This window comes from Carcharodon carcharias, chromosome 31 (assembly GCF_017639515.1).
Source record: "Carcharodon carcharias isolate sCarCar2 chromosome 31, sCarCar2.pri, whole genome shotgun sequence".
NCBI classification, from domain to species: domain Eukaryota; kingdom Metazoa; phylum Chordata; class Chondrichthyes; order Lamniformes; family Lamnidae; genus Carcharodon; species Carcharodon carcharias.
The window spans coordinates 20,875,707-20,888,594 of NC_054497.1; the positions used below are offsets into that span (position 1 = coordinate 20,875,707).

The window sequence follows — 12,888 nt, forward strand, 5'->3', positions numbered from 1 at the left end:
GCACCTGGGAGTGTCTGAGGATGTAGGTGTCGTGGAAGCTGCCTGGGTACCTTGCACAGACTTGTAGAATCTGCATCCTGTGGTCACACACTATCTGCATGTTCATGGAGTGGAAGCCCTTCCCGTTGACAAAGACACTGGGCTCACCTGCTCGTTCCTTGATGGCCACATGTGTACAGTCTATTGCACCCTGGACGTGGGGGAAGCCAGAAATGGCTGTGAAGCCTCTGGCTCATTGTGTCTGGCTTGCCTGGTCCCAGTGGAAGTGGATGAAGGACAATGTACACCTGGACAAAGCGTCTGTAACCTGCTTGACAAGAGTGGACAGCTGATTGGGAGACACAACAAAGATCACGCACTGAGCCCTGGAAGGAGCCAGAGGCATAGAAGTTGAGGGCAGCTGTGACCTTCAGAGCCACTGGCATGGGGTGTCCACCCACACAGTTAGCGGAGATCTCAGGGCCAATCATCTGACAGATGTAGTTGACTGTTTTCCTTGACACTCAGACCCTCCTTTGGCACTGCAGCTCAGGCATATTGAGGTAGCTGCTTCGCCGCCTGTATATCCTGGCAGCAGGATAGTGGTATCTTCAGCGGCCCCGTCCACCTTGGACAACCTCTTATCCCTGCGCCCCTTGTGCCTGCACCTGGCCTCCCAAAGGTGGCTCCCCTGGAGGCTGATTGTGCACTCCTGGCATCCTCCTTATCCTATCCCTCCCTTCCTCCTCAGAGGAGCTGCCTCCTGTGGACATGTCAGAACCCATACCCAGGCTAAAGGGAGGCCTCCGGAAAGCTGCAGGCCCGATAAAGATTCCTGACTGCAGAGTGCTGAGCTGAAGGCTTGAAGTAGACAAGAAGCTGCTGGAATTTGTTCTGAACTGCTACAGATCACACAGGCAAGTTTAAAAAACTTTCTGCAATAAATACTTCACAGATCAGATTGACAACCCCACTGACCCCTCTTATCCCACCCGTAGATGAGTTTTATTAAAAAGTCTCTTACCCGCCTGCCTGTTGCGCCCGTGCGTCGAGCTGAAGATCGCACGGATGCCTGAAAATCGGTGTCGATTGACGAATTAAGGGCCTTAAATAGCCGGTTAATTAATGGCGGGCACACGTCCAGCTAAATATCGCAATGGCGCGCGGTGACACCAGGACGCTCACCTGATGTCACCGCGTGTCACTTTACGAGCTGAGATGCGGGGCCCACCCCCAACACGTCAAACAGAAAATTCTGCCCCTGGTGTCTGCTGCAGCAGTGAGAAATCCAACCCTCCCCCGAGACATAAACACATCAAATGCTGGAAACACTTGGCAGCTCAGACACCCCCTTCCCCGCAAACCCGGCCTCCGAGATCTGCCACACCCTCAAACCCAGAGCAACCCCCTGGAACACCAGCCCCAGTGTCCCCTCCATCCTAGCCCCACCTCTCAGTCCCCAGCCCCACCCCCATCCCCACCCCCACAAGCCGAGACACAACCCCTCAATCTCCAGCCCCGCCCCTCAATCCTAGCCCCGCCTCTCAGCCCCCAGCCGCACCCCCACCCCCACAAGCTGAGACACAACCCCTCAATCTCCAGCCCCGCCCCTCAATCCTAGCCCCGCCTCTCAGCCCCCAGCCGCACCCCCACCCCCACAAGCTGAGACACAACCCCTCAATCTCCAGCCCCGCCCCTCAATCCTAGCCCCGCCTCTCAGTCCCCAGCCCCACCCCCACCCCCACAAGCCGAGACACAACCCCTCAATCTCCAGCTCTGCCCCTCAAACTCCAGTATAAAAGCAAAATACGGTGGATGCTGGAAACGAAAATAGAAAATGCTGGAAAAACTCAGCAGGTCTAACTGCATCTGTGGAGCAAGAAACAGAGTTGACATTTCAAGTCCGTATGATCCTTCTACAAAGCTAAAGAGAAGTAAAAATGTGTTGAAATTTATACTGTTTAAGGGGAGATGGAGCAGGTGAAGCTGGATATAAGGCCAGCGATAGGTGAGGCAAAGGAGAGATTGTCAAAGCTGTCATGGACAAAAAGACAAAGGTGATGTTAATGGTGGTGGTAAGGGCTAAGGGAGGTGCTGGTAGTGGCATTAAGGTAAGAAAGCAGAATGTGATAATAGCAGGACAAGGGTAAGCACTCTGAAAGGAACAACATGAACAAGTAACAGATGGCCCTTGTGGGGAAGGGATGAGGGGAGGGGACTCTGGTGGGGAAAAAAATAGGATAAAAGGTGGGGATGAAACAATGAATGAATAAATAAATATGAGAATAAATAAAAATAAGTGGATGAAAAATAAAAATGAATATTGAAAAAAGGGGATAAAAAGGGGTGAGGATGGAGGAGAGAGTTCATGGTCTGAAGTTGTTGAACTCAATGTTAAATCCAAAAGGCTGTAAAGTGCCTAATCTGAAGATGAGGTGCTGTTCCTCCAGTTTGCACTTCAACCCCCTCCCACGGCACCTTCCAATGCAATAGTAGAAGGTGCAGCAACTGCCCCTTTACCTCCCCCTCCTTACTGTCCAAGAGCCCAAACACTCCTTTCAAGTGAAGCAGCATTTTACTTGCACTTCCCTCAATTTAGTCTACTGCATTCGTTGCTCCCAATGCAGTCTCCTCTACAATGGAGAGACCAAACGCAGACTGGGTGACCGCTTTGCAGAACACCTGCGGTCTGTCCGCAAGCATGACCCAGACCTCCCTGTCGCTTGCCATTTCAACACTCCACCCTGCTCTCATGCCCACATGTCCGTCCTTGGCTTGCTGCATTGTTCCAGTGAAGCTCAACGTAAACTGGAGGAACAGCACTTCATCTTCCGACTAGGCACTTTACAGCCTTCCAGACTTAACATTGAGTTCAACAATTTTAGATCATGAACTCTCTCCTCCATCCCCTCCCCCTTTCCGATCCCCCTTTTTCCAATATTCATTTTTATTTTTTATCCACTTATTTTTATTTATTTTCATTTTTATTCATTTATTCATTGTTTTATCCCCAACTTTTATCCTTTCTTCGATCCAAACTCCAGCCCCGCCCCTCAATCTCCAGCCCCGCCCCCTCAATCTCCAGCCCCGCCCCCTCAATCTCCAGCCCCGCCCCCTCAATCTCCAGTGCTGCCTCCTCAATCTCCAGCCCCGCCCCTCCAATCTTCAACCCTCTTGTAAATCTCCAGCCCCGCCCCACTCAATCTCCAGCCCTGCCCCCATCAATCTCCAGCCCCGCCCCTCCAATCTTCAACCCCCTTGTCAATCTCCAGCCCCGCCCCCCTCAGTCTCCAGCCCCGCCCCTCCAACATTAGTCGTCTCAATTTCTCTGCTCCTCTCACCCATTCTAACCTGTCTCTCTCTGAACTTACTGCACTCCATTCTCTCAGGTCCAACCCTGACATTGTCATCAAACCTGCTGACAAGGGTGGTGCTGTTGCTGTCTGGCGCACTGACCTCTACCACGCGGAGGCTGAGCGTCAACTCGCAGACACTTCCTCCTACCTCTCCCTGGACCATGACCCCACCACCGAACATCAAGCCACTGTTTCCAGGACTGTCACTGACCTCATCTCCTCTGGGGATCTCCCTCCCACAGCTTCCAACCTGATAGTTGCCCAACCTCGGACGGCCCGCTTCTATCTCCTACCCAAAATCCACAAACAGAACTGCCCCGGTAGACCGATCGTCTCAGCTTGCTCCTGCCCCACAGAACTCATTTCTCGTTATCTTGACTCCCTTCTCTCTCCCCTTGTCCAGTCCCTTCCCACCTACATCCGTGATTCCTCTGACACCTTACGTCACATCAACAATTTCCAGTTCCCTGGCCCCTACCGCTTCCTCTTCACCATGGACGTCCAATCCCTCTACACCTCCATCCCCCACCAGGATGGTCTGAGGGCCCTTAGCTTCTTCCTCGAACAGAGGCCCGAACAATCCCCATCCACCACTACTCTCCTCCGTCTGGCTGAACTTGTTCTCACGCTGAACAATTTCTCCTTCAACTCCTCTCACTTCCTCCAAATAAAAGGTGTGGCTATGGGTACCCGCATGGGCCCCAGCTATGCCTGTCTCTTTATGGGGTATGTGGAACATTCCTTGTTGCAGTCCTACTCCGGCCCCCTTCCACAACTCTTTCTCCGGTACATCGATGATTACTTTGGTGCTGCTTCATGCTCTCGTCAGGACTTGGAAAAATTTATTAATTTTGCTTCCAATCTCCACCCCTCCATCATTTTCACGTGGTCCATCTCTGACACTTCCCTTCCCTTCCTTGACCTCTCTGTCTCAATCTCTGGTGATAGACTGTCCACCAATATCCATTACAAACCCACCGACACCCACAGCTATCTCGACTACAGCTCCTCACACCCCACTTCCTGTAAGGACTCCATCCCATTCTCTCAGTTCCTTCGCCTCCGTCGCATCTGTTCCGATGATGCTACATTCAAAAACAGTTCCTCTGACATGTCCTCCTTCTTCCTTAACCGAGGTTTTCCACCCACGGTCGTTGACAGGGCCCTCAACCGTGTCCGGCCCATCTCCCGCGCATCCGCCCTCACTCCTTCTCCTCCCTCCCAGAAACATGATAGGGTCCCCCTTGTCCTCACTTATCACCCCACCAGCCTCCGCATTCAAAGGATCATCCTCCGCCATTTCCGCCAACTCCAGCATGATGCCACTACCAAACACATCTTCCCTTCACCCCCCTTATCGGCATTCCGTAGGGATCGCTCCCTCCGGGACACCCTGGTCCACTCCTCCATCACCCCCTACTCCTCAACCCCCTCCTATGGCACAACCCCTTGCCCACGCAAAAGATGCAACACCTGCCCCTTCACTTCCTCTCTCCTCACCGTCCAAGGACCCAAACACTCCTTTCAAGTGAAGCAGCATTTCACTTGCATTTCCCCCAACTTAGTCTACTGCATTCGTTGCTCCCAATGTGGTCTCCTCTACATTGGAGAGACCAAACGTAAACTGGGCGACCGCTTTGCAGAACACCTGCGGTCTGTCCGCAAGAATGACCCAAACCTCCCTGTCGCTTGCCATTTTAACACTCCACCCTGCTCTCTTGCCCACATGTCTGTCCTTGGCTTGCTGCATTGTTCCAGTGAAGCCCAACGCAAACTGGAGGAACAACACCTCATCTTCCGACTAGGGACTTTACAGCCTTCTGGACTGAATATTGAATTCAACAACTTTAGGTCGTGAGTCCCCTCCCCCATCCCCACCCCCTTTCTGTTTCCCCCTTCTTTTTTTTCCCCAATAAATTATAAAGATTTTCCTTTTCCCACCTATTTCCATTATATAAAATAAAAAAAAAAACCCACTAGAGCTATACATTGAGTGCCCTACCATCCATTCTTAATTAGCACATTCGTTTAGATAATATCACCAACTTTAACTTTAACACCTATGTGTTCTATTGTACTATTGTCGTTGATATCTTTTGATGATCTGCTTCTATCACTGCTTGTTTGTCGCTACAACCACACCCCCCCCCCTCCACCTCTCTGTCTCTCTATCTCTCCGCCCCCCACACACACACCTTAAACCAGCTTATATTTCAACTCTTTCCTGGACTCGAACTCAAGTTCTGTCGAAGGGTCATGAGGACTCGAAACGTCAACTCTTTTCTTCTCCGCCGATGCTGCCAGACCTGCTGAGTTTTTCCAGGTAATTCTGTTTTTGTTTTGGATTTCCAGCATCCGCAGTTTTTTTGTTTTTACCTCCAATCTTCAACCCGTTTTCAATCTCCGGCCCCGCCCCTTCAATCTCCAGCCCCGCCCCCCTCAATCTCCAGCCCCACCCCCCTCAATCTCCAGCCCCGCCCCCCTCAATCTCCAGCCCCGCTCCCCTCAAACTCCAGCCCCGCCCCTTCAATCTCCAGCCCCGCCTCCTCAATGTCAGAACGGCCTACCTCAATCTCCAGCCCCGCCCCCTCGATCTCCAGCCGCGCCCCCTCAATCTCCATCTCCGCCCCCTCAGCCCCGCCTCCTGAATCCCCTCGGCCGAACTTCCGGCCATGAGAGTTGTCGGTATGTGACGTGTTTCCGGTGTAATGGCGTCGCAGAGGAGACGGGCTGTTCAGAATGTGAGAGTGAGGGAGAGGGACAGAGAGGGTGGGAGTCACCGAGCCGGCCGGCTGGCAGGCAGGCCGGCCGCAGGGGGACATTGCGGAGAGAGTTTCCCGCTCTGGGCCCGGGGCCCAGTATCCCTGCCCCCCCGGGAGCTCGGTGTTTTGGGGGATGATTGTCTCCTGGTCACAGATTGATGCTTCATTTCCTTTCCTGCCCAGGAGCAGCCCAGTTGGACAGATGATCTCACCGTGTGTCAGCTGTCAGGCATTGGTTACGGCATAAACCGTGTTTACCAGGTGGATGGCAGCAGCTCCGAGGGCCACACGTTGGAAGATGGATGGCTGAGATTTCGGTGAGTTTCCTCTCTGCCCCTTTGCTGTCATGTCACAGTCTGAGAAGCTGTAATATGGGCCTATAGGACAGTCCACCCTGGGCATGCCCGCTGCCCCACACTTTGATGCCCACCCTCCCTCCCTCCCTCCCTCCATCTGCCCACCCTCCCTCCCTCCCTCTGTCCACACATCCCGTACAGTACATGGGGGTATGTGTGGTGTCGGAAGGAAGTCTCTCGCTTCATCTTGCAGCCCCATCACACACTATCCGAACATGCCACTCAAAAACAATCTACATTTATGCAGCGCCTTCAGGATAAGAAACACATTTCCAAGATGCTTTACGGAAACATTATCAGACGACAGCTGACAAAGCAGGAAATATTCAGGAGGAATCACTGAAATGTTGGCCAAAGAGTTCATTGTTAATGAAGGGGGAGTTTGAGCTTGGGGTCCACATGACTGAAGATGGAGCTGCCAATGGTAAGGTGAAGAGAGTTGGGCTGTGTAAGAGGCCAGAAGTCACAGCATACAAAGCTCTTGGAGGGTTACATTCCTTGAAGATGGGAGAGAGATTTAGGAGGAGCGAGGCCAGAGAGGGATTTGAACACAAGCGTGAGAATTTTCAAATTTAGTTGTTGCCAGACCAGGAGCTGGTGTAGATTAGAGAGCACAGGGGTCATGGGTGAAAGAGACTTGGTGCAAGTTAGGATACAGCCAGGGTTTTGAATGAGTCAAATTTGTAGAAGGTATGAGGCCCCCTAAGGAAGCATTGGAATGGTTGAGTCTGAAGGTAACAAAAGCTGAATGAGGGCTGCAGCAGCTGATGTTCTTCCGTTACTGGATGTCAAACAAGCAGTGAGATAAATAAAAAGCAGTGGAGTTGAGAAAGGTGATATGGTGAAGACCAAATGGGTATCATCAATATATATGTGGAAACTGACACCATGCATTTGGAAAATTAATAGCTCTCCAAAAAAGAGTTAGTTAGCTGTTACACCTTAAAACTTACCCCTTCTGGTCACCTATGTGAATAAATCCTTATGTGGTTCAGTGTCAGATTTTATCTAAGGTCCTTGTGAAGTGCCTTGGGACATTTTACTATGTTAACAGTGCTATGTAAATGGAAATTGTTGTCCCCAGTGATACTCTTTAAGAACATAACGCTCCAGAGCAGACACCCCTGATGAACCTAATGATATTGTCCTCGTTAGCAATGCACACACCGCTACATTTCCCACTTGTGTTGTGGTACTGATCCTATTAGGGACTTGTGTGCTGCCTGCGCTCCTGTTGAGTGTTGGTGACAGGAAAATGTTTGGGGACAGAACCTAGGATACAGACAGCAACAGTAAGAGGTAATTTTTGTTACATACTTTTACGTATATACTAGCAGACACCTGAAAAGCATTTGTGGTGAAATTAGTCTCTTTATTGCAACTGCACTTTAAATCCCCATCCCACGCCATTCTCATCCTATTTGTTTACCCCTCTCATATCCCTATGCCATCCTCCATTTAATCTCTTCTATGCCATCCCATCCAAAACCTCCCAGTCCATTCCCCCACCACCCCCATGCATACATACTAAAGAGGGCACAAGCAGACTTGGTAAATTATTAATTTACAGGATGTGAGTGTCACTGGCTAGGCCCAGCATTTATTGCCTAATTGCCCATGGGAAGGTGGTGGTGAACTGCTGCAGCCCCTGTGGTGTAGGTACACCCACAGTGCTGCTCAGGAGGGTGTTCCAGGATTTTGACCCAGTGACAGTGAAGGAACGGCGATATATTTCCAAGCCAAGATGGTGAGTGGCTTGAAGGGGAACTTCCAGGTGGTGGTGCTCCCATGTGTCTGCTGCCCTCATCCTTCTAGATGGTAGTGGTCGTGGGTTTGATAAGTGCTGCCGAAGGAGCCTTGGTGAGTTTCTGCAGTGCATCTCGTAGATGGTATGTACTGCTGCTACAATGTGTCAGAGGTGGAGGGAGTGAATGTTTGTGGATGGGGTGCCAATCAAATTGGGCTGCTTTGTCCTGGATGGTGTGTCCTTGAGTGTTGTTGGAGCTGCACTCATCCAGGCAAGTGAAGAGTATTCTATCACAATCCTAACTTGTTCCTTGTAGATGTTGGAAAGGCTATGGGGAGTCAGGAGGTGAGTTACTTGCTGCAAAATTCTTGGCCGCTGACCTGCTCTTGTAGCCACAATATTTATATGGCTAGTCCAGTTCAGTTTCTGGTCAATGGTAACCCTCAGAATGTTGATAGTGGGGGATTCAGCGAGGGTAATGCCATTGAATGTCAAGGGGCAATGGTTAGATTCTCTCTTGTTGGAGATGGTCATTGCCTGGCACTTGTGTGGTGCGAATGTTACTGGATATTGTCCAGGTCTTGCTGCATTTGGACATAGACTGCTTCAGTATCTGAGGACTCACAAATGGTGCTGAACATTGTGTAATCATCAGCGAACATCCTCACTTCTGACCTTATAATGGAATGAAGGTCATTGATTAAACAGCTGAAGATGGTTGAGCCTAGGACACTACCCTGAGGAACTCCTGCAGTGATGTCCTGGAACTGAGATGACTGACCTCCAACAACCACAACCATCTTCCTTTGTGCTCAGTTTAATTCCAGCCAGTGGCGAGTTTTCCCCCTGATTCCCATTGACTCTAGTTTTGCGAGGATTCCTTGATACCACACTCGGTTAAATGCGGCCTTGATGTCAAGGGCTGTCTCTCTCACCTCTGATCTTTGGTCTATATTTGAACCAAGGAGGCTGAGGGGAGATTTGATTAAGGTGTATTGTGAAATGCCTTGTTAGAGTGGATAGAGGAAAGAGCAGTATCTGTCAGCAGAGAGGTCAGTAACCAAGGGGCATAGGTTTAAAGTAATTGACAGAACGTTTAGAGGGCAGGTGAGGAGAAACCTTTTCACCCAGAGGGTGGTGAGGACCTGAACTCGCTGCCTGTCAGGGTGTCTATTACTGACCCTTCTGCCGCCAGAGGCAGTTTTCCCTTGTTTATTCAATCAAAACCATTCATGATTTTGAACACCTCAGTCAAATCTTCCCTTAACCCTCTGTGCTCTAAGGAGAACAATCCCATCTCTTCCAGTCCCTCCATGTAACTGAAGCCTTACATTTACGAGAATGGTACCAGGAATGAATCTGCAGCTTCCAGTGACTATTCATCCTCGTTGTTTACTACTCTTGAGTTTTGTATTATATGCATAATTTGAAATTATATGCTGTATGCCCAAGTCATTAATATATATTAAAAAGAGCAGTGGGCCTAACACCGACCCCGGGAAAACACCACTGTAAACTTCCTTCCATTCTGAAAAACAACTTCGCCAGTACACACACTCTGTCCCTAAGCCAATCTCATATCCACACTGCCAATGTCCCTTTAATCTCATTGGCTTTAATTGTGCTAACAAGTCTATTATGTGGTACTTAGTCAGGTGCCTTTTGTAAATCCATGTACACATTAATGCCCGACCTTCAAAAACCCTTTCCGTTGCTACATCAAAGAATTCGGTCAAGTTACTCAAACGTGATTTGTCTTTAATGAGTCCCATATTTTTCTAAATACCAATTAATTTGTTCCCAGATTATTGTCTCTAAAAGTTTCTTCATCATTGGCGTTAAGCCAACTGGCCTGTAGTTTTCTGTATCTAAGGAGGATTTTTTTTAATTCTTTCATGGGAAGTGGGCATCAGTGATATTTGTTTTCCCCCTAATTGCCTTTGAACTGAGTGGCTTGCTCAACCATTTCAGAGAGCAGTTAAGAATCACTCATATTGTCACATGTAGGCCACACCAGGTAAGGATGGCAGACTTCCACCCTGCTAAAGGACACTAGGACTTTAGTTTAATGTTGTGACATTACATTTACAACAATCGAGAATGGCTTCATGGTCATCATTAAACTTTTAAGTCCAGGTCTTTTTATCGAATTCAAATCCACCATCTGCTAGTGGCAGGATTCAAGCCCAGGTCCCCAGAGCATTACCCTCTGGATTACTAGCCCAGCGACAATACCACCACACCATTTTGCCTTCCCTATTCGGCTTATATTCTCTGGAGTTTAGAAGAATGAAAGGCAATCTCACTCAAACATATAAGATTCTGAAGGGACTGAACAGGGTAGACGCTGATCATGTTCAATGACGGAGCAGGCTCGGTGGGCCGTGTGGTCTACTTCTCCTTTTTCTCATATTCTTGAAAGATTTAGTTGATTGCCTGGCCATTGTGAAGAAGCATTTGATCTTCAAATCTGTTAGCTTGGGCTTCACAGGAAAGGCAGGAGGCTTTGGATGTTTTATTTTTCTCAGTTCTACATCACCTATTAACAATATGGCTGAAGAGGAGCACATACTGCTCTCAGAGAATTAATCAGGAGATATTCAAAGTTAAGTTTGTGAACTTTTTTGGAACGGTATAATTACTGTATGTGTCCAACTTAACTGTAAATAAACCTGACTTAGTTTTATCCCTAATGTAACTGATTCACTGACGTTTGTTACCTTTCCAATTGGACAGGCGAACGAAATGAATAGTTTCTGTCTCCGGAATGTATTTGTAGAATCCTAGCCCCTTGAGCCCACATGTCTAGAGCTGCAGATCCCCCTCCATCTGCAGGAACTTGTCCAGCTCCAGACCAGTTGGGAAATTGAACATGTTACGCATCCTGTCACCTGGTCTCAGGGCCTTACCGCAAAAGGTGAACATTAGGCCTATCACCTGTTCCAGCTCTTTAAAGAAACGGTTCAGTTTAATCACACACCCCAGTTTTTTTCCCCATAAACCCTGCACCTGGATACTGTAAAGACTATGGGCCCTGACAACATTCTGGCAATAGTACCGAAGACTTGTGCTCCAGAACTAGCTGCACCCCTAGCCAAGCTGTTCCAATACAGCTACAGCACCCCTTGTCCACAAAAAGCAGGACAAATCCAACCCGGCCAACTACTGCCTTATCAGTCCACTCTCAATCATCAGCAAAGTGATGAAAGTTGTCATTGACAGTGCTATCAAGCTGCACTTACTCAGCAATAACCTGCTCAGTTTGGGTTCTACCAGGGCCACAGCTCCTGACCTCATTACAGTCTTGGTCCAAACGTGGACAAAAGAGATGAACTCCAGAGGTGAGAGTAACTGCCTTTGATATCAAGGCAGCATTTTACCGAGTGTGGTATCAAAGAGCCGTAGCAAAACTGGAGTCAGAGAGATTCGGGAGAAAACTCTCTACTGGTTGGAGTCATACCTAGCACAGAGGAAGATGGTTGTGGTTGTTGGAGGTCAATCATTTCAGTCCCAGCACATTGCTACAGGAGTTCCTCAGGTTAGGGTCCTAGGCCCAACCATCTTCAGCTGCTTCGCCAATGACCTCCCTTCCATCGTAAGGCTAGGAGTGGGGATGTTCACTGATAGCATAATGATCAGCACCACTCGCGACTCCTCAGATACTGAAGCTTGAACAACTCTCAAAAACCTCGATACCATCCAGGACAAAGCAGCCTGCTTGATTGGCACTCCATTCACCACCTTAAACATTCATTCCTTCCACCACCTGTTGATGGTGACAGCAGCATGCACCATCTACAAGATGCACTGCAGCAACTTGCCAAGGCTCCTTCAACAGCACTTTCCAAACCTGCGACCTCTTCCATCTAGAAGGACAAGGGCAGCAGATGCATGGGAACACCGCCACCTGCAAGTTCCCCTCTAATCCACACACCATCCTGACTTGGAACTATATCGCCATTCCTTCACTGTCACCGGGTCAAAATTCTGGAACTCCCTCCCTAACAGCACTGGGAACACCTACACCACATGAACTGCTGCAGTTCAGGAAGGCAGCTCACCACCACCTCTTTGAGGACAATAAGGAATTGGCAAAAAATGGCGGCTTTGCCAGTGATGCCCACATCCCATGAATGGATAAGAACTCACTTGCCACATGTTTGGCAGCTGGTCCCAGGGGACGAGAAATCTACCAAACACTTCCTGCAACTATTATCTTAGAATGATAGTAAAGAAGCTCATTGTGAATGTGTCAGCTGTTTGAATGAGCTATCCCGTTATTCCCAGTCTCCTGCCCTTCCCATAGCCCTATCATTTTTATTCATTTCCCTTCTGTGAGTTTTTACTGAATCTACTTTGACCACCCTCTCAGCCAGTACTTAACCTTCTCTGCTCTGAGAACAGTCCTGACTTCTCTAGTCTTTCCATATCCCTGGTACCATTCTAGTAAATCCCCTCTGCTCCCACTCTAAGGCCTTAACCTCCTTCCTAAAGTGTGGAGCTCAGAATTGGACACACGACTCCAGCTGAGGCAGATTTATAAAAGTTTAGCATCTTCCTTACTCACTGTTTCCCCCCTCCCTCTTGCTTATCAAGCTGAGGTAGGCCATCCACAGACAGAATTTGTAAAGACCTGAATCAAATCGCCTCCTAGTTTCGCTCTTGCAAAGTAAGAAGGCCCAGCTCTC

General features: G+C 49.1%; 1 protein-coding gene across 1 annotated transcript in view; it reads left to right on the forward strand.

Annotated features, from left to right (window-relative positions):
• Nucleotides 1–5,990: 5,990 nt before the first annotated feature.
• Nucleotides 5,991–12,888, forward strand: part of tab1 (TGF-beta activated kinase 1/MAP3K7 binding protein 1) — a 41,439-nt gene continuing 34,541 nt past the window's right edge. Inside the window, exons 1-2 of the mRNA XM_041178074.1 lie at nt 5,991–6,076; nt 6,281–6,414. Of these exons, the coding sequence (XP_041034008.1) occupies nt 6,044–6,076; nt 6,281–6,414 (167 nt within the window). The 5' untranslated portion in view covers nt 5,991–6,043. The remainder of the gene's footprint in view (nt 6,077–6,280; nt 6,415–12,888) is intronic.